Below are 20,641 nucleotides of genomic sequence, written 5' to 3' on the forward strand. Positions count from 1 at the left end.
TTAGAACTAAAAACAGCAGTCATTTTTAGCTTGCAACAGATAGAGAAACCAATACTTTCCATTTCCTGCCAACAACTGTTTGCACTGCATGAGACAATTATGTCGTTTTTCTACAATGAACAGGAATATTTTACCAGTCCATTTTTAGCTGAGAATGATTAATCCATCTAGGGAGAAAAGCATGAAGCATATTTGTTAAGCTTTGGATGCTGCACAGCACTTATTCTTAACAAATTAACTAATTTCAAGTTTTTCTGTGTAAGGTCCCAAAATATACTTGAGTCATCAGAATGCCAAAAAGAGAGACTCAAGACGAGGCTTGCAAAAAGAAACACATTTTATTTATGGCCAAAAACAAAATACTGGGTGGGATTATATCCAGAACATACAGCTCTTGGGGAAGATATGGCATCCTTTTTATATTCTCAGAGACATCAGCTTAGTACCCAATTCTAGCCTCCTAGTTTAGGTTTGTGCATTCCTTGTTGCCCTGCAAAGGAATAGAAGCCTCCCAATTAGCGTTATCTCTTCCTTGAACATTCCTTTGTTCTCCCAATTGCTCATTTGTCCCCCTGGCTGCAGAGAACAGATCTAAGGTATAAATTAGGGCTGAAGTGTAAATTATCTCCTGGATGATGTCTGCAGTTCCAATTGAGATAGGTACCATGCTCTTCGATGGCAGGAGAAAAAACAGGAAGAAGATTGATATGGGTTCAGATCAAATGACAGGAACATATGTTTGACAAATACCAGATACATTACAGAGGCCTAATAACAGAATATGTTTGTTATAGGAGATACAAATATAAAGGCATAATATATGTGATACAAATACACATAATATATGTGATACAAATACACAAAGGCATATTTGTGTTACACATATAAAGGTACAATATATGTGCGTTATACAAATACAAAGGCTATATATGTATTACAGAAACCTAATGGTTACAGAATAACAAGTTTCTACTAATTCTAGTATACCAGTAAATCATATCCTAATATTAGTTATTATATCCTTATTACTGTTTCCCTTCATCTGGAAACTTAGTGACCTATGCCAATGGTGAATTGATTTGTTCCTAATCTTTAACCACTTCTATCTTGGTGGTCTATCCTAGTATGCACTTACCTTCACATTCTGCAAAACTTAATTCAGCTTGCAAAAAATGACATTCATGGATACATCGATTAAGTTAGTTTAGTTTACAGGTATTGCTTTTTCAAAGGACTGAACATATTGATTCGGTAATCAAGTACGATTAGGCACCCCGATTAATAAATACAATCTCCACATAGCAACAATTAACGTTTTATACAACAGTAACCCGTTTTATACAGCACCTTTTTGCAAAGGCATTCAAGCAGAATGACATTGTTTATTTAGGAAAAGTGACAAAAAGTGCTTAAAACAAATTTATTATCCATGTGATAATATTTCTACGGTGTCTTGCATACTTGTGCACGTCTGAGGTTAGGAGACGATTTATGCCCTCGTTCTTTGCAATGTTAACTGTCCCCAATCATTCTTGTTCAATGACGGAGTATCAATTAAGCGCCAGAGCGCTACTGACCATCAGATATCCTAACTGGAACGTTCCACCACAGTCTCCGCCTCTTTTACATTTCGTCACATTCGAGATCCCTCCTTCCTCCCGTCGTGCAAAGCGGCGCTCGCAATATGGCGGCTTCCATGCGACTAAACATAGCTAAGGTGCACTTATATTCTTACTTTGAATTGGGAGGGAAATTTCGCTGGTAGTGAATTCTGGTAGCGCGTCTTTTTCGGGCGAATGGAAATGTATCGCTTTCGTAATTTTTATGTCTGTATTTGTCTTTTTCAACAGGAGCCACTTTACGTTTCAGCACTTTTATTCATCTACTTTTAATTATGTAGATCAGGGGTGGGCAACTGTGGCCCTTTTACAACCTGTGGACTTCAACTCCCAGAATTCCTGAGACTGCTTGGCTGTCTCAGGAATTCTGGGAGTTGAAGTCCACAGGTTGTAAAAGAGTCACAACTGCCCATCCCTGATGTAGATAGAAGCTAATAGGTAAGAAGTAGAGCTTTTCACCAATAGCTCCTCTCTCTTTCCAAATGGAGAGAACGATTCATGTGTCATTTAGGAAAATAAGGGAAATTGAATGATAATATACGTGTGGATTTTAATACCGGTATTTACATCTTTTTTTCTAATTTGAAGAGTTTGGGACTAATTGTACAGAAATTTAGCTGTTTTGGAAAACAATAGTCTGTGTATCCAGAGCACTACAAAATGTTAATTAGTTTACTTCAATCATTGAAATAAGCCATTGAATTAATTCTGAGGAAAGGAAGGAAAAATATGATAAAAATATTTATATGGCTGCCCATCTCGCAAATACTACTCTCTATACTAAAAGATAGTTGACAATTACTGATTATAGATAGATATTATAGATCAATAACTAGATTATTGATAGTAATCTAGCCAGAACTTCAGGTAAGCAAAGTCAAAGTATATATAAGCTATATATACTAATCTGCATCTTCATTGTTGGGGGGAGTGGGTGTATGTTGTGGGTTGGGTATTGGAATATACTTACTTTGGGAATACTGTATAATATAGTATGTGTTTCTTAAATATGTGTTCTCTTGTAGCAGACAGAAGGCCAATATGTTTCTGTTGAAATATATGCCATTAAGTAATTATTAGGATTTGCACAGCATGCTAAATCAAAACCAAGCAAATTGCAAATTTTATACTGGGTGAGCACTGCATGTGTGTGTGCAAGAGGAAAAGTGACAGAACATGTAACTTGAATGGAAAAACTCTTAAGTTTAAACCCATTTCCAGATAGTAAAGGAAAAACTCCCAGGAATTTTGGACAGCTGCTGTCAGAATTGTAGCTGTTCAGCATCAGTTTGCTCAATGTAGTGAACTCTAAGCTAACTTCAATAGTTGAATCACAGAGAAAATCTATTTATATTGTCACTATGAGTTGACACCAACTTGATAGCACATAATCAGCAATTACTTGGGTTTGCTCAACATTTAGGTACAAACTATTGAAACTTTTAGAAACAGGTATGATTTGTTTTAGCAAAGGATACCTGTAGATCCAGCCAGTTTTTTTGCATTAGTCATATTTTCTTAGGAATCTCTAAAGGCCATTGTATGGCAATCTTCTGTTCTTATATACTTTATATTTTGGTTTGAAAGGGCTTTTGTATGCCTAGATTGCCTTTTTCTTTTTGAAAAGACTGTATGTATGCATTTGATTATTTTTTAAAAGAAAATATCATTTGCAGAAGGAATTTTCTGACAATTCAAACAAAACATATGTCTTTATTTGAAATACCGGTAACAAGAACATGCTTTTCCTCTGTAGATTTGAATTTCTATGTACGTTTAACATGTCTCTAAATGTGGCTCATATTGCTACGGTAGTTATTTGGCTTGGGAAGGTGAGAAATAGATAAACGGTAATTAAAAGTTATTTGTATAACATATCTGCTTTTTTTTTTTTTAATTGAAAGGGGGTAACATGTTTACTGAATGTTGCCCGTTTTGCCCCATCTTCTCTTGTGATCCCAGTGAGGACCAAAATAAAAATTAGACTTCCCTCTAGAAACTATGATTCTTTGGAACAACAGCAAAAGCAGTTAAAAGCTAGAGGAATGATGATACCTGAAGAGAAGCTGTCACAGTATATCACTATTACCTGCACAAGTAAGTAGTCTTGATAATTTATTCTGTAGAAAGAACTGGAGTAGAATTAATCTCTATGGTATATTAAATCCCAAAGCGAAATAGATATAAATTGGTTGCTTTCCCATTTTTTCCAGCCCTGGATATCTTTAAATCCTTTCTCATTGCATAACAAAAAGTATTGTAGATATTGGTTTTATAACAAATCACATAGATATTATTTAACTATAGCAACAAGTGATGATGGGTAGCAAGTTCTGAGCCATTGTTATTCTCCCTGTAATAGCATGTGATTGGAAATGAGCTGCAGCTATTCAGAATGGATTGTTCTATCTATTTTTTAAAAAAATCCTGACCAGAAGAAATAAAAATGGCTATAAAAATACAGAAATAACGCTTCTTGTCCAAACTGAAGTAATAAATCCCCCCCCAAAAAAGGGTGGGGAAGTATGCTGTCTCTGGAGATTGTCAGTCATCCAGGTCATAGTTGTCTCAAAAGTATTTTTTTTCTTCAAAAGGCAACTGGACAGTTTTTTCCTTGAGGAAGAAGAAAATGTTTCACTTCTCATCCAAGAAGCTTCATCGGTTCTGATAGCAGGGGGATGGAAGGATAGGTGCTGACAGTTGAGACTGGATGGTGGGGGAATGGAAGGATAGGTTCTGATAGGTGCCTCAGGGGTCGGTCCTCTCGCCCCTCCTGTTCAACATTTATGTGAAGCCGCTGGGCGAGATCATCCGTGGCTTTGGGGTGAGATACCATCAGTACGCTGATGATACTCAGCTGTACATCTCCACCCCAGGCCACCCCAATGATGCCCTTGAAGTGATGTCCCAGTGCCTGGAGGCTGTACGGATCTGGATGGGGAGGAACAGGCTCAGGCTCAACCCTTCCAAGACTGAGTGGCTGTGGTTCCCGGCATCCCGATATAGTCAGTTGACTCCATCACTGACTATTGGGGGCGAGTCTTTGGCCCCCACAGAGAGGGCTCGCAATCTGGGAGTCCTCCTGGATACACAGCTGTCCTTGGAGGAACATCTGACGGCTGTAACCAGGGGGACCTTTTATCAGGTTCGCCTGATCCGCCAGTTGCGGCCCTTTCTTGATCGGGATTCCCTGTGCACAGTCACTCATGCCCTCGTGACCTCTCGCCTTGATTACTGTAACGCTCTCTACATGGGGCTCCCCTTGAAGAGCACCCGGAGGCTCCAACTGGTCCAGAACGCAGCAGGGCGGGTAGTGACGGGAGCTGCATGGCGCTCCCATGTAACACCGCTCCTGCGCGAGCTGCACTGGCTCCCAGTGGTCTTCCGGGTGCGCTTCAAGGTGTTGGTTATCACCTTTAAAGCGCTCCATGGCATAGGGCCTAGCTATCTCCGAGACCGCCTGCTGCCACCGACGACCTCCCATCGACCCGTGCGCTCCCACAGAGAGGGCCTCCTCGGGGTGCCATCAGCCAAACAATGCAGGCTGGTGACCCCCAGGGGGAGGGCCTTCTCTGTGGGGGCTCCCACCCTCTGGAATCAGTTGCCCCCTGAGATAAGGAGAATCCATGACCTCAGTGCCTTCCGCCGTGCCCTTAAAACCTTCCTTTTCCAACAAGCCGGGCTGGCCTAATTCTTTTTAAATGTTTTTTAATTGTTTGGTTTATTGTTTTAATTAATGGGGCCAAATTTATATATATATATTTTAACTGTATTTTAATATTTGTATTTGATGTTTTTATTTGGCTGTTCACCGCCCTGAGTCCTCAGGGAGAAGGGCGGTATACAAATTCAAAAATAATAAAATAATAATAATAATAATAATAATAATAATAATAATAATAATAGGATGATGGGGACGGATGGAAGGATTGTATTTCTTTGCAGCCATCTGATTGTTAGCACTCTCTGAGAGCTGTTGAAGCCAGCACCCCTGTACTCCTTACCTGGGATCCCTGCTGCTTCCCACTACCTGCATATCTTGGGGTTATGATGGCAATCAGCCCTGTTGGGATTCTCATTGCTAAATGATGTAGTCACATGACATTTTGCTAAGATTTCATCATTTAATGACAATAATCCCAGTCTCAAATGCTGTCATAACTGAAGGACTACCTATACATATTGGAGGAGAAAGGGTGGAACCATGTAGCACTTTACAAAGGAGGAACCTATGGATTGATCTTTGCTCCCTAACAAACACTGACTGAAACCAGACCCTGAGAAAGGAAGAGGATCGCTGTAAAATGGTGCCACCATCACTAGCCCACAAGGATATGTCACCAATATCAAAAGCCACTGAGAGATCAAGGAGTGCAAGAACAGATGCATCACTGTCATCCTGGCTCCGTGACAGGACATCTGCAAGCATTATTAAGGCTCTTGCAGTACTAAATCCTGGCCCAAAACCTGACTGAAATGAGTCTTCATAATCTACCGTATGGAGTATAAATGCAGCTTAGTTTTTTGGGAGGAAAAGAGGGGGGGGAATCTGCCTATCAGGTATTCATCTGGCTAGCGTCCTTAGTCTGGTCAGCTTCAGCACATTAGTTTTTTTATCCCCTGCTTGGAGATAAAAAACAGCTTCTAAGGCACAGCTGAGAGGAAGCAACAATGAGAAAAGCAGGCAAAGCACAGGGAGATCGCTTCACTCAGCTAGCACCTAGTTAGGGCTGAAAAAAAAGCTACATTCAGAGTATAAGACACACCCAAATTTTCAGCCTCTTTTAGGGGGGGAAAAGGTGTGTCTTATACTCCAAAAAATATGGTATTTCCTCTTAAAAGTTCTCATTAACTGTGGACTAGCCATTATCTCTGACCAACCAATTAGTTATTGAATATGGAGTCCATGCAGAGTTAATGAGCCTAACATCTTACTAACTTTCAGAAGTGCCCTTGAAGCTTTTAATTATTGATTCAAATTGTAAATTTTACTGGTTGCATTTGTACTTAATTGTTATTTTTACGGCTTTTAAAAATCATCTTTTCAAATTTGTTTTTATTGGAAACTACCAAGAGACTTTAGTGGCCAGTGGAAAAATTAAAACAAATTAATAGATACTTACTTTTTGGCACCATCTTTCTTCTTTCTGCCATTCTGCACAAATACATTTATTCATGACCTGTATTACAGAGGTGAAATGCTCCCGGTTCGGACCAGATCACCCGATCTGGTAGCGATGGAGGCGGGTGGTTCAGAGAACGGGTAGCAAAAATCTACCCCCCCCCCCCGCCCAGCTGATCATCAGAGGCTTTTTTTTTTACTTTTAAAAGTATTTTTTCTACAGCCTCTTCGGCTGAAAAATGCTTTTAAAAGTTGCTTTTTCTGCAGAGCTGGCAGGCTGCCGGTGTTGTGATGCCCTGCTTCCCTGCTGGCCATCTGATCTTCGGCTCTCTGCCGACCAGCTGCCCATTGGCGTGCTGCTCGTCAGCTTGTCAGCCTCCGGACGTCAGATTCACTAGTTCAGGGGTTCCTCCCCCTCTCCCCCGGTATAGCAAACCCATGTGGGGTTTGACAGTGGTGCGAGGCGCCGGAGAATCAGAATCAGAGAGAGAGAGAGAGAGAGAGAGAGAGAGAGAGAGAGAGAGAGAGAGAGACAATAGATGCAGAGAAAGAGACAGACAGACATACACACACATACAGATACAGAGAGAGAGAGAGAGAAGACAGAGAGAGAGAGAAAGAGAGAAAAGGGTGAACAAACTTTATTAAACATAAAAAGAAAATCGTATAACGTACATTTATATACATTTTTTAATGAAAAAAAAAGGGTGAACAATATTTTTACAGGACTTAAATAGACTTTGAATATTTGAATATTTAATATTTGAATATTTAATATTTGAAAGTAACCTTCAACCCAGCGTCTTTTTGGGTGGTGGGGAATTCAAAATGTTTTTGTTGTATGCAGAAATAAAAAAATGTTTTCTCTGTAGTAGTTCATTGATTTCATAAATGCAACACACTATAGTTTTTTTTATACATAGCATAAAGGTAAAAAACGATATATGCAGTGTTATCTTCATTTTAGATGTCAAAAGGGTTTTGTTGCACCCAGTGTTTTCTGTGGGAAACGGGTCCAAATGGCTCTTTTGAGTGTTTCAGATTGCAGACCCTTAACCCCCTAGAACTTCAAGGGTTAGTTACCAATAGTTGTTCATCACCATTGCAACAACCATCACTAAACAAGTAGTCATTAACTATTTTATCAGTACTGACTGATTTTATAACCATCATCCACATTGTCAGTACAAAGTTTTTCCATAATAGCAATAGGTAATTGAAGCTGTAAGTCAGGGCCATTCAGCAAGACAGAATTTTTTTTATAGCAGTAGGATATTAACAAGATCAGATTCTGTGGAAGAAATTTTAAATTTATTAATATTGGGGGGGGGGGAGCCCAAGCAATGATATTTTACCTCAATTTTTTTTAACATTAATGTTTCACATTTGATGGGGAGCATGTTTTAAAAACAATTATTCGTTATATTTTCTTGTTTTGGCAACCCAGGGGGGATCTTTGAACCTTACATTCCTCCAGAAGGAGATGCCCGCATGTCAATGTTATCAAAGGAAGGTCTGTTGCAAAGGACAGAGAAATTGAGGCATACTGCAAAATCTTACACAGCGTATGTATCTTTCTGTCTATGGCATCCAGGCTACCTATTGCATCCATTCATTTAGTGTTAGTGTATATTTTCCTTTTAGCAGCTGCAGTTTTTTTTTTTTTTTTAAATTTGATTTATATGCCGCCCTTCTCCGGAGACTCAGGGCGGCTTACAGTGTGTTAAGCAATAGCCTTCATTCTTTTGTATGTTTTATACAAAGTCAGCTTATTGCCCCCACAAACTGGGTCCTCATTTCACCTACCTTAGAAAGGATGGAAGGCTGAGTCAACCTTGAGCCTTGGAGAGATTCGAACCAGCAGAAATTGCAGGCAACTGTGTTAATTACAGGGTGCACTAAACCCCTGTACTATCAAGGCTCTTTGTGCCATGGTCTTGATCTTTTTACCTTCTAACCATTTCTGTAGATCTTAAAGGATGATTTATTTCCTGTTGTATTTCCTAAAAATTCAGGCAGTAAATATTAACTTATAAGAGTGCATTATTATACTGTAGTCCTTTTTGGAATATGGTGATTTGAAAAAGCAATCGAAGACTGAATATTACCCTATGTATAAAATCTTATTTACAGAAAATGAGTTTAAATGCTTCTGTCTACATCAGGGGTGTCAAACTGGATTTCTTCGAGGGCCGGATCAGCAGTGTATCCGGCCTTCGAAGAATCTCCGCGGGGACAGGATGGATGCCTCCTGTAGCACCCTACTGGCCAAAATGGCAGGGGGAGGTGTGCCCCTTTTTCAGCCAGCAGAGTGCTGCAGGATGCCAGGGAAGCCAAAAAATGGGCTGCCGGAGACTGCACGCACTCTCCCCATGGCCCATTTTGGCTGGCAGAGGCACCGTGGACCAGCCCTTTGATATTTCCAGGCCAGCCCTGTGGGCCTGATTTAAACACCCCGTGGGCCTTGAGTTTGACACCCCTGGTCTATATGCTAGCATTCCCCAGGCAAAGGAATTCTTTTATTTGATAAGCCATGTAAAAGATTAATTTCCCTCATTTGCAGTTCCAAATAGTGTTAATGTATTTCTGAATGTGTTATTTGATTTCTGGGAGTAAGCATTCAAACTGTGTACTTAGTATGATTTTAGAAGGACTTTTTCTAATGCATGCACTGTTGAATCAAACAAAAAATCTTTTTAAAATGACAATGGTAATTTGGCTGCAAATTTATGAAAAAGGTGTCTGAAAATGAGTCCCATCTTTTCGTAGAGTTAGTTTTATTGTTGCTACTTTCCCAGCATCTGGTATATTTTTTAATACCGTGTTTCCTGAAAATAAGACCCATTCCGAAAACAAGCCCTAGCCTGATTTTTAGGGGTGGGCCTAATATGACTCCTACCCGAAAAATAAGCCTGTGGGGGGGGATGAGCATGGCCAGCATGAGAGGCAAGCGCGTGGGGGACCGACGGTGTCCTGCCACTGCCCACTGGTCCCTTGGCACAGCACAAATACCGATAAATCCGAGCATGGAGGCAGAGGCGTGGGAGGAAGACAAGTGATCCGGACGTGCTGCATGGCTGCCTGACTCAAGGGAGGCTTGCGGGAGGCTTGTGTGGCAGCACTGGCAGCAGGTGGAGACAGGTATGGGGGATAGGGGTGCTAATGCCCCGCGCGGTGCTGTTCGCTGCAACTGCAGGCAAGCCAAAAGACAGTGGGACGTAGTAGGCAGCATGTTGGGATTGCCTCTGCTTCCACCTAGCTCTGCTGCGCACTTTTCAATCAGACGGAGACGAAGCTTCGTCTGCTTGCAAAGAGGATGCTTTGAAACGGAGCTAATTGCTCCGTTTCAAACTGTCTCCTTTGCAAGAACACGAAGCTTTTGAGTCTCCCTCATTTCTCTGTCCGGGTGAAAAGTGCTTGGTTGCCTAAGGGGTTCTTGAGAATAGAACAGTGGTTCTCAACCTGTGGGTCGGAACCCCTTTGGGGGTCGAACAACCCTTTTACAGGGGTCTCCTAAGACCATTAGAAAACACATATTTTCAATGGTTTTAGGAATAATTTTATGGTTGGGGGTCACCACAACATGAGGAACTCTATTAAAGGGTCGCGGCATTAGAAAGGTTGAGAACCACTGGAATAGAACATATTGTTCCGGCGAAGAGCTCCTGCAAGGCCAGCAGCACCATGGGCAGCCACTTGGTGGCCAGCAAGGTGTCCCTTGTGGTCAAGAAGTGTCCCGGCATTGCTGGACCAACAGGCAGGGTGGGTAGAGGCCGGGACATCCCAAGAGCTTGGCCCATGGCAGCAGCGGGCAAGCAGACAGTGGGAGGGAGAAGGCAGGGCCAGCGGTAGCTACGCTCCAACTTGCATCGGTCCCCTCACTCACCACCATTTGCACTAAAAAAAAAAAAGACCTCCCCAAAATAAGCCCGAGTACTTCTTTTCAAGCCCGAAGGAAAATAAGACCAGGTCTTATTTTTGGGGAAACACAGTATGACATTATTGGGTTCAAACATCATGATTGGTTAGTTCTCCGTGAAGTGGCTTAATCACTGCAAACTTTTGCAGCTGATCACAGTTTTATACCTTTTCCTGTGAGTATACTCTCAAATGTTCCTTCATGAATTCATGGATCCTTTTTTCAGCCTTTGCTTTAAACAAAACAGTTTTGCATTTAATAGTGTTTTTCCTAAGAATTGTGCAAATTTTTTATTTGCCATTTCCAAATAAAGATATGACTTAGGTTGTTACTTTGGAAATTTAGAATGGAATTGTTTCACTTCAGCTGTATCCTCACAATGTGCAAATACTGGGCTTTAGTTTGCTGCATTAATCTACTGTTTGCTGCAGTAATCCAGCACACTAAACTATAAAAAGATGTGAATAACCAGCAGCATTTTAGCCTAGATAAATACGTAGTCCTATAATGAAAGAGATACTATTGTCTTATTAATAGTAGGTTTGATTGATGACTTCAGAACTTAGTGTTTGGGCTTTTTTCTCAGAATCCCCCATCAAGATGTAGACTAGGTATGATTTCATTGGCCATTATTCTTCCATAGATTGATCAGAGTAAAAATTATAATCAATATGAATATGACTTTAGCTGTGCAGGAACAGTATTCTCCTGTTTTGCTGATCATTTAAGTCCTGTGTCTGATGAGCTTCATCTTATGGATTCTTTTTTTCTTAAACTGATTGTTTATTCTCTCCTTCCACCTTTTTCTTGACAGAATCCGAAAAATAAGGGCGAGTGATCCTGACTTCCGCATCAAAACCTTTGCAGAAAAAGCCCAAGAAATCTATATTGAGGCACACAATAATCTGGCCAAGTAAGACTTCTTGGGATGTGTTTGAGTTGTAGGCACCAGTCTATCCTCTCTTCCCACAAATTGTGCATTAGTTTGATAGCAATTAACATCTTTTAGTTCATTTACCTTACTTAGAGAAACTTCAAAAATTATCCCTAGGGATTGTTTTAATGTAAAAAGAAATAGCCTGTTGCTTTGTGATGGATAGATTGATAGAAACTGGTTCAAATGGATGGAAATAATATCACCAATGAATAGCTGTTAAAATCTGTTTTCAGATAAGGAGTGAGGGGTGGGGGTAGGAGCTGGTTCATTCATCAGACTGTGCATTCTGACACCGTTTTATCAACTGTTTTGATATTGTCTATTGTATCTTCCTTTTCCTATCCTATATATACTTTTATCTTGATTCAAAGAGGGTTTTTTCTTTCTTTCTTTCCAGCCTTGCATAGTACATTGTAACCTGAACTTTGTTAACAGTGATTTTCCTTCTGGATTATTCCTGAATGATAACAGGATTATTCTCTATACATATTAGAAGTTGTCAAGAATTGTGTGTGCATGTGATGTCCAGGTTGATGTGTTTCAAACTGAATAGTATCTTAATTGAGTTGATATTTAGAAGCAACCTGATCATGTATTATTTTTCTAAATTCCTACAGTTTTAATGAGGAGAAACTTCACACTCTAGTGACTGAACACTGTTACCCGGTAAGAATCTGTGATGACATCAGCAAGTGATTGCCTAAAAGACTTTTAAGAAGATCTGTCATGACGCTTTCCTGTAACAGATACTTGCACTACTGTCCTATGATATCCCTGCATTGTCAGTCTGCCACACTAGGTTAATCATCATTGGTGGGCTCCTTCATTTCACGCCCCTGAGGTGCTTTGCTAGTTTGACATACTTGTATGCACTTAAAATTAAAGTATGGAGCAAACAATTTTTATATTAAAAAAAAAAATCTAAGAGGGAATAGGAAGTAATGCACAGTGTTTACTAGCACCTACATGGGCTCTAAGTCATTACAGGAGGAGGAGGGTTGGGGAAAACTGCCTATGGGCTCAGCATGGCTTATAACAGTTTGACCACAGAAAGTTGCCTTTAAGTCTCTTTTTTGTTCTAATATCTGCAGTTATAGTCTAGACTTCATCTTTGGAATCATTATATCAAGCTATTGGGTTTCACTGATGATGCTGTATGGAAAAAGTTCTCAATGAGAATAAACTAGTCTATTTTGTCTAAACCAGTGTTTCCCAACTTTTGCAACTTGCCAGCCAGGTTGGGGAGGGGGAAAGCGGAACTCATCACATGAGCAGTGGCCCAGTGCATATGCATGCGTAGCTCAACTAGTGAGTCGAGTTGTGCGTGCGAGTTGAGCTGCACATGTGAGTTGACCTGCCTGCATGTGCACACCGGCCTGCTGCTCGTGTGGCCCGGTTGCAAATAGGCCACAACCCACTAATGTAGCCCGGCGGTTGGGAACTCTTGGTCTAAGCAGTACTATGAGTTTCAGTTGCCCACAGCATGACTTTGTATTTTATGCCCATTTCCTTTTTCTCAGTCTGGTCTTGCTTATTTGCCCCATTTTTTTTCTTCAATCGTTTCTACTTTAGAGCTAAAGTAGATGTGCCTTTCTACTTTCTTTCAGGACTAGAAAAATATTTTATACCAAATCATTAAATCCTGACCCCAATATTTTGCAGTTTAAAATTGTTGTTGTTAGAGATAGGGATTTGGGTGTTGATTTTTTTTTTTTTTGTACTTTATGTTCATTTTTATTCTCTAATTTTTTCCTAAAAAATTTCTTGTAGCTGCTCATAAGTATTTTAATCCTCATGCAGTAGTATGCTTACCATACATTTCAGAGTATAAGATGCACTCCCCCCCCAAAAAATGGGTGAAAATTGTGGTGCTTCTTATACACTGAATGTTCCCGAAGCCCTGCCCACCTGCCAGCCTTCGGCCATTTTCAGCCTCCATGCATTGCGTTTTCAGCCTCTGCATGCTCTGTTTTAAACCAGTTCCAGGCTGCGGGGATCGCCACAGCACATCACCGCCTCTGTATATTGCCTTTTTTGCCTCAGCGCATTGCATTTCGGCTCCACGCATTGCGTTTCGGCCTCCACACACCCCATTTTTTGCCTCTGTGCAACGCATTTACAGCCGGTTCCAGGTGGCGGGGATCACTGCTTGGAACTGGTCGAAAAGGCAATGTACAGAGGCCAAAAACACGGCGTGCGGAAGCCAAAAATGCTATGCATGGAGGCCGAAAATATGGCACGCGGAGGCAGCGATTGGCGGCAATGTGCTGTGGCGATTCCCTGGAACAGGTCTAAAATTGGGTGTGCGGAGGCCGAAAATGTGGCACGCGGAGGCAGCAATGGGCTGTGGCGATCCCCGCAGCCTGGAACAGCTGATTGGCGGTATTCTGGGAAACCAATCCAACCACCAATTAGCTGCTCATGCTGAATCAGGCTGCGATAATGTGCTGAAGCTGACCAGGCTTCATGGATGGATGGTATGGTAGGCAGAGGCAGAATTTTTTTTCTTGTTTTCCTCCCCAAACTAATGTACATTTTATAATCTGCTTCTGGAGCGTCTTATACTCTGAAAAATGTGGTAATCTGCTTAATTTGAACATGCTGAAATTTTAGACATGTTGAATTTGCTAGGAAATGGTACACGGAAATGAATATAAGACCATTCGATGGAGTTTTTTGGAATCATTGGAGCCCCCTAGAGTGGTCCAGGTGCGATGCCCAAGTCTGCTGAACGAGGATACTCTGTATGGGCAAGTGACAGTTCGAATTCACATGCGGCAGGTATGTAATTCCAATCACTATTACCCTGGAGATATCAGAATGTGTTTTACATATCACTGCTTTTAATGTCACAGGGTTGGTTTATTGGGTTTTTTTTTTCCTGACAGATTTTAGCTATCTATGATCAGTTTGGGAGGCTTATGTATGGAAGCGAACAGATACCAAAGGATATTCTGGAATATGTTGTGTTTGAAAAACATCTGCTACACGGAACCGGCCAGTGGAGGTTACATGACAAGATTGTTCCGTCATGGGCTCCTCCAAAAGATCCTCTAATCAAGGTATATGTTTAGGTTATGATACGGCATTTATTTGAAAAGGTATCTTAATTTTTTTGATGCATAACCTTAAAAGCCAGAATAATGTTATGGTTTTGGCACCTTTCTGTTATCTAATAAAGGAAAAAGTAGCTTGATTCATATTCTTCTTGTGCCATATCCGTCATCTGACGTTGGTGATCATGTTGGCAATCCTATTTTTATCAACAGCCGTACAAAAAAGTGCTGCTGAGTTTTGTCCAAACCAGTCCCTTAGATTTTGAAGCCATAATGTTCTTCTTCTGCCTGGACTTCATTTGCCTTCAATCTTTTCCTAGAGGATTAAGTGAAGTATGCTGTATTTTTCCAGGTGTCGCACCACATGTCCAAAATATTCTAACTTTCGCTTTTTGATTCATATATCCTACTAAATCATAATGTGATTTGTTTGGTTTTGAAATAACGTGTTGTGTGAAATGAGCTATTGTCAATTAATTATCCATGGTTTATTGAATAAACAGCAAGTGTAAAAGTGGCTCATTTTAAAATAAGTATGTTTTTAGCTGATGGTAATATGCTAGCATTTTCTCAACACCTACATGCATTATTATAAGTCCATTAAAAGACTTCTGCCAATTTCATGCTTTCTGGGGACATTGAATTATATATAGATCCTTGCATTCTCATCTAGCATAACTAGTGGACACTGGCAGGAGCACGAGGAGTTGTAATTTAAAACTTTGGAGGAAACTACTATAGAGAGTCAGAGATGTGTACTTAATTTCACACTGTACCCCTGTCCTGTACTCATATAATCCTTAGACAAGTCATAATCTTGAAACTTTAGTTTCCTGTTTAAATAATGTCAAAAGTAATTCATAAAATCTTGACTGAAGAAGCACAGTAATTGGGAATGAAGTATTTTATAAATGATAGGATCAACTGAGATTGCACATCAACATTCAAATTCAAAACCAAACAAATTGCATTATACTATGTTTCCTCGAAAATAAGACCTGGTCTTATGTTTTTTTGGTCACCAAAATAAGCACCAAGGCTTATTTTCAGTGAGGTCTTATTTTCCCCTGACCGCAATGGAGCAGGAGGCGAGGCAGTGGGGTGAAGTGAGATGGTGGGGGTGGAGGATGAAGCGATTCATTGGTGCTGCAGCTACTAAGCAAGGCGGTAGGGGGGTGGAGAATGAAACGAGGCGGTGGTGGAGGAAGAAGCTTGCTCACCGCTTCAACGAACCAGAAGCCTGACCAATGCACCAGTGTCGCAGCCACTAAGTGAGGCGATGGGGGTTGGAGGACAAAGTCCAAAGAGTATGCTTGGCCACCTGGCCTGCAGAGCCGTGATGCTGGCAAAATGTGGCAGCGGCCAGAGCAGCCCCTTCCCCATCGGACCCGGTGGTGGCCAGCGGGGCATCTCCCATTCCACTATCGGTTGCCTGGAGCCCTTGCGGGGTTTGCCTTGCCAACTGCTTTCCAGATCCCGCTCATCTCCCCTCATTTCACCAATCCCAACCCCTTCACTAATCTGCTTTCCAGTTCTGTTCTCCACCGTGTGCAGGGTAACAAAAGAAGATTGTGGGACTACTGGTAAAAAATAAGTTCAATCAGACTATCTAACTTCGCGAAATCTTTTTTTTTTTTCCTGAGAAGTTGGAAGGTCTGTTTTGTTTTTTTTTTAGTCCCACAAACTTCGCCAGCATCCGGGCTTTGCAAGCCGGGCAGCCACAGATACTGTTGGGGCTTCGCTCTCCATCTCCCCATCACCTTGTTTAGTAGCCACGGCACTGGTGCATTGCTCAGCCTCCTGCTTTGTTGCAGCGGCAAGCAAGGAAAAGAAGCTTCATCCTCCACCCGCCCACACCGCCTCGGTTAGTGGCCATGGCAACCTCCCCACCACATGTTGGCAGCAACCAGACAGAATGGCCAGCCAGGCAGCTGCACAAGCTCTTATGTAGGGCTTACGTTAGGGGTAGGGTTTATATTTGGCACAGGTGTGAAAATCAGGCTAGGGCGTGTTTTCGGGTTAGGTCGTATTTTCAGAGAAACACGGTATCCATCCAACCAATGTGTTCCAACATTCCCAGTTTTTCCCAGAGATTTGAGTCCTAGTCCTTCTATGTTTTCTTAAGTCAGCTTTTTTAAATAAACAGATGCTTATGCAATGAGAAGTCAGTACACTCCCTTCATATTTCCATACTTCATGAACTTTTGACAATTGGGGCATTGATTTTCTGTTTTCTTTTTCCCCAACTTTACACTTTCCAGACCATTATGATCCCAGGACCAACTCTGACACCTTCGGAAGCATAAGGAAGAATCATCAAGAGGTGCAAGATCCACAGATTTAATGCGACAAATAATAAGACAAAAAAAAAAAAAAGCGAAACAGGAAGACAGAATTGGATATGTTGGGCAAGCTTCTTATATATTATGCCTCTGGTTAAATTATGAGGTGTTTATCAAGCTGTATAATCCCTATATTATTCCATTTTTCAGTCTTCCTTGCTAGAATAATTGATGTATGCTTTGCAATATTGGTTGTATATTGTTACATTTTGACCAATAAAGTAATAGATTTTAAGATATAAAACTTGATCAACTTTTATTTTACAATCCACTGAAATACCAACAGGGTCAGGAGCTTTCTCTGATTTCATAGATGAAACAGTAGTATCAGTTTCTTGAATTAAAAAAATATTATGGTCCTGACGTAACTAGTAATCTCATGTTCTATATTTTTGAATCATCTATATCCTTTGTAGATGATTTAGAAACTATGGTTTAGAATAAAGATTTAAAATGTTTTTAATAGGTTCGAAGATTGCATACTTAGTCCTGTATAAACTGCACTAGGGCAAAGTTCTAAAAAGTCTTTTTTGGAAATAACATTTATTAAATTTGTGTTTAGGAGGTACCAAAATTCTGTATCACTCAGCAGCTGGATGGGAGATATACAGAATTCAATTCTTAAAAGAGAAAATAAAAAAGAAATAAAACTCAAGCTAATAGTTGTTTCTTTTTATAAGAAGGATGTGCAATAATTTAACCTCAAGAGAATGCTTTGGCAGTGTCTTGTCTTTAATGTAAAACCAAAGTTTGGCATAACAGACACTATTACTAAGAGAAGAACCCACCATCTCCAATAACAGTTGCATAATAAAATCTTTATAATAATGTATAGTTTTCCCTAGGTAATTCCTTATTGGATATTAACATCATTCTTATCCAAATTAGGGGGGAAATACGATATGGTGCTTTTTACTAGAATCTTATAGGAATCTGCAGGGTAGAATAACCTATATGAAAATAAAAGTGAGATCCTTGCAACTGGTTATTTTCTTCCCAGTTGTACTTGAAACTTGGAGACAGTAAATGAAAGGCAGGAACTACAGGTAGTCCTTGTTTAATCACTACCTCATACAATAATCACTTGCAGTTATAATATTGATGAAAAAGTAACTTTGCGACTAAATCTTGCATTTATGACCTTTGTACGTTTGTAAAGCAAAGGAAAGCTGAAGTCAGAGTCCTCAGTCTTTTTTTTGCCATGGTTGTTAAGTGAATCACTACAGCGGTTAAGTGAATTTGGCTTCTCCTTCTTGACTTTGCTTGCCAGAAGTCATCTGAGAAGGTCACAAATGATGCTCACAAGACTCTGGTATTCTGCAACTATTGTAAATACATGCTGGCTGCCCAGCACCCAGATTTTAGTAAGTGGTTTAGTAACCACTTCATTTAACAATGGAGTAGTTGATTCCAATTATAGTTGCTAAATGAGGCCTACTTGTAAAATCTGGCTATGGATTGATTCTTTTAGGTCATTTCATACAATAGTTTACAAGCTATGGGAAACCATATTAGAACCATGTTAAATACTGCAGGTTTTTAGAACATGGGAGTACATCTAGCACATTATAGTAGGCATATGTAAGTAGTCCTTGACAGTTTCTAAACAAAGTTTGAAATTATAATAAGTTATAATGAGGACCCAGATTATGGGGGCAATAAGATGACTTTGTATAAATATACAAAAGTATAAAGGCTATTGCTTAACGCATTGTAAGCTGCCCTGAATCTCCGGAGAAGGGCGGCATATAAATCAAATTAAAAAAAAAAAAACAGCATTGGAAAAAAGTTATTTATGATTGGTCCTTGCACTTGCAACCATCACAATTTTTCCATGGTCATATGATCAAAATCTGGGTGGCGGGCAATGATTTACGATAGTTGCAGGATACCAGAGTCTTGTAATTCATTTGTGATCTCCTCAGCTGGCTTCTGACAAGTAAAGTCAAGGGGAGAAGTCAAATGTACTTAACAGCTGGAGTGATTCACTTAACAACCATGGAAAAAAAAAGATTGTAAAATTGGGTGCAACTCACTTAAAATTGCTTTACTTGGCAACAGAAATTCTGGTCCAGGTGTGCTTGTAAGTGGAGAACTATTTGTAACTTAATTTTATTTGTTTATTTAGTATATGGCATTGTTACATTAGTCACAAGACTACAATGCTAATGCAGAATAGTAGCTTGGCTGCCTGTTTACCATCTGTTAGGTACATGTGCACCACAAGAGCACGAGCTAGCTTTGGATCAGAAAGAAAGATTACCAGCTTTTCCTGCAGCGTCATCCAAAGGCTTCTCCCACCATTGAAGCCGCCTCTCAAATGGGCATTCCAACTGGAAAAGTGCCAGCCGGATTCTAACTACCACATGAAGCCCTGGCTCACCTTCCCACCAAAGTGGCACCTATTTATCTACTCACACAGAACATGCTTTCGAACTGCTAGGTGGGCAGAAACTGAGGTGAGTGATGGGAACTCACCCTGCCACATAGTGTTAGCGCTCGAACCACTGCAACAGAGACCATCTCCAGCATCATTAAACTATTGAGCTATTAAACCTCCTATAGCTTGATCATAAAATGTGAATGAAATTGCTTGCCAGCTTATAAATATTTCAACTGATATATTCATTGGGAAGGTAATTCATGGTAGATTTGCCCTTTTCCCTGTCTGGGTGTGAAAAAAGTTCTTAATCGTAGGCTACGATCAGTTTGGAAAGCCTCTGCCTGCAGGGTGGGTAGATTTATATATATTAAGGTATAAATTGATTGAATTCACAGTAGGCAGCATATAGTGCAAACTATTCAGATTCAAACAAAAGAGGAAAGAATCTGATGAGAGGATGATTTGTGATTGTTCAAGCCCACATTGAAGCCATTTCATGATCATGCCCACAACATGCTTCCCAACACAGCTAATTATAAGTGGGAGATGATTGGAAGGGCCTATTATGTGCACAATGGCCAAATTGACTAATGACATATAAGTGCAGAGATCTCTAATGGTAGTTTAATACTCTGACAATGTCAGCAGATGGCTGACGAAAGCTTAGTAGAATAAAATTTTAATTATTTTAGTTCGGAGTCTCAGCCTTGCCCCCCATAATCCTCCCCTATCCTATCCCCTTCTCTCCCTCAGCCTTGCCCCCCCAGAATTCTCCCCTATCCTATCCCTTCTCTCCCTTAGCCTTGCCCCACAGACTCCTCCCCTATCCTATCCCCTTCTCTCCCTCAGGGTTGCCCCACAGACTTCTCCCCTATCTTATCCCCTTCTCTCCCTCAGCCTTGCCCCCCCAGAATCCTCCCCTATCCTATCCCTTCTCTCTCTTAGCCTTGCCCCACAGACTCCTCCCCTATTCTATCCCCTTCTCTCCCTCAGGGTTGCTCCACAGAGTCCTCCCCTATCCTATCCTCTTGTCTCCCTCAGCCTTGTCCCCCAGAATCCTCCCCATCCTATCTTCTTTCCCTCAGAGTTGCCGCACAGAAGCCTCTTCTCTCCTATCCCATTCTCTCCAGAGTTATTTTCAGGTTGGGGGGGGGAGTAGAACATCTAACTAATTAGCATTAGTTAATAATAATAGAAATACTAATGATCTGATGGTCATTTCGAAAAATCCTTTCTTAGCAAGCACCTGGAAGCCAAGAGGAA

The 20,641-nt window shown here is 40.6% G+C and overlaps 1 protein-coding gene across 1 annotated transcript; it reads left to right on the forward strand.

Moving 5' to 3' along the window:
- The first annotated feature begins 1,624 nt into the window (after positions 1 to 1,624).
- MRPL45 (mitochondrial ribosomal protein L45) lies at positions 1,625 to 17,239 on the forward strand. Its single transcript, XM_034415616.2, has 8 exons — positions 1,625 to 1,717; positions 3,524 to 3,716; positions 8,189 to 8,306; positions 11,475 to 11,573; positions 12,215 to 12,263; positions 14,229 to 14,378; positions 14,486 to 14,659; positions 16,915 to 17,239. Exons 1-8 carry the CDS (start codon positions 1,685 to 1,687, stop codon positions 16,957 to 16,959), a joined length of 861 nt encoding a protein of 286 aa, XP_034271507.1. The 5' UTR covers positions 1,625 to 1,684; the 3' UTR covers positions 16,960 to 17,239.
- Positions 17,240 to 20,641: the final 3,402 nt, after the last annotated feature.

Source organism: Pantherophis guttatus, chromosome 4, assembly GCF_059756535.1.
Source record: "Pantherophis guttatus breed Tessera chromosome 4, ASM5975653v1, whole genome shotgun sequence".
Classification (NCBI taxonomy): Eukaryota; Metazoa; Chordata; class Lepidosauria; order Squamata; family Colubridae; genus Pantherophis; species Pantherophis guttatus.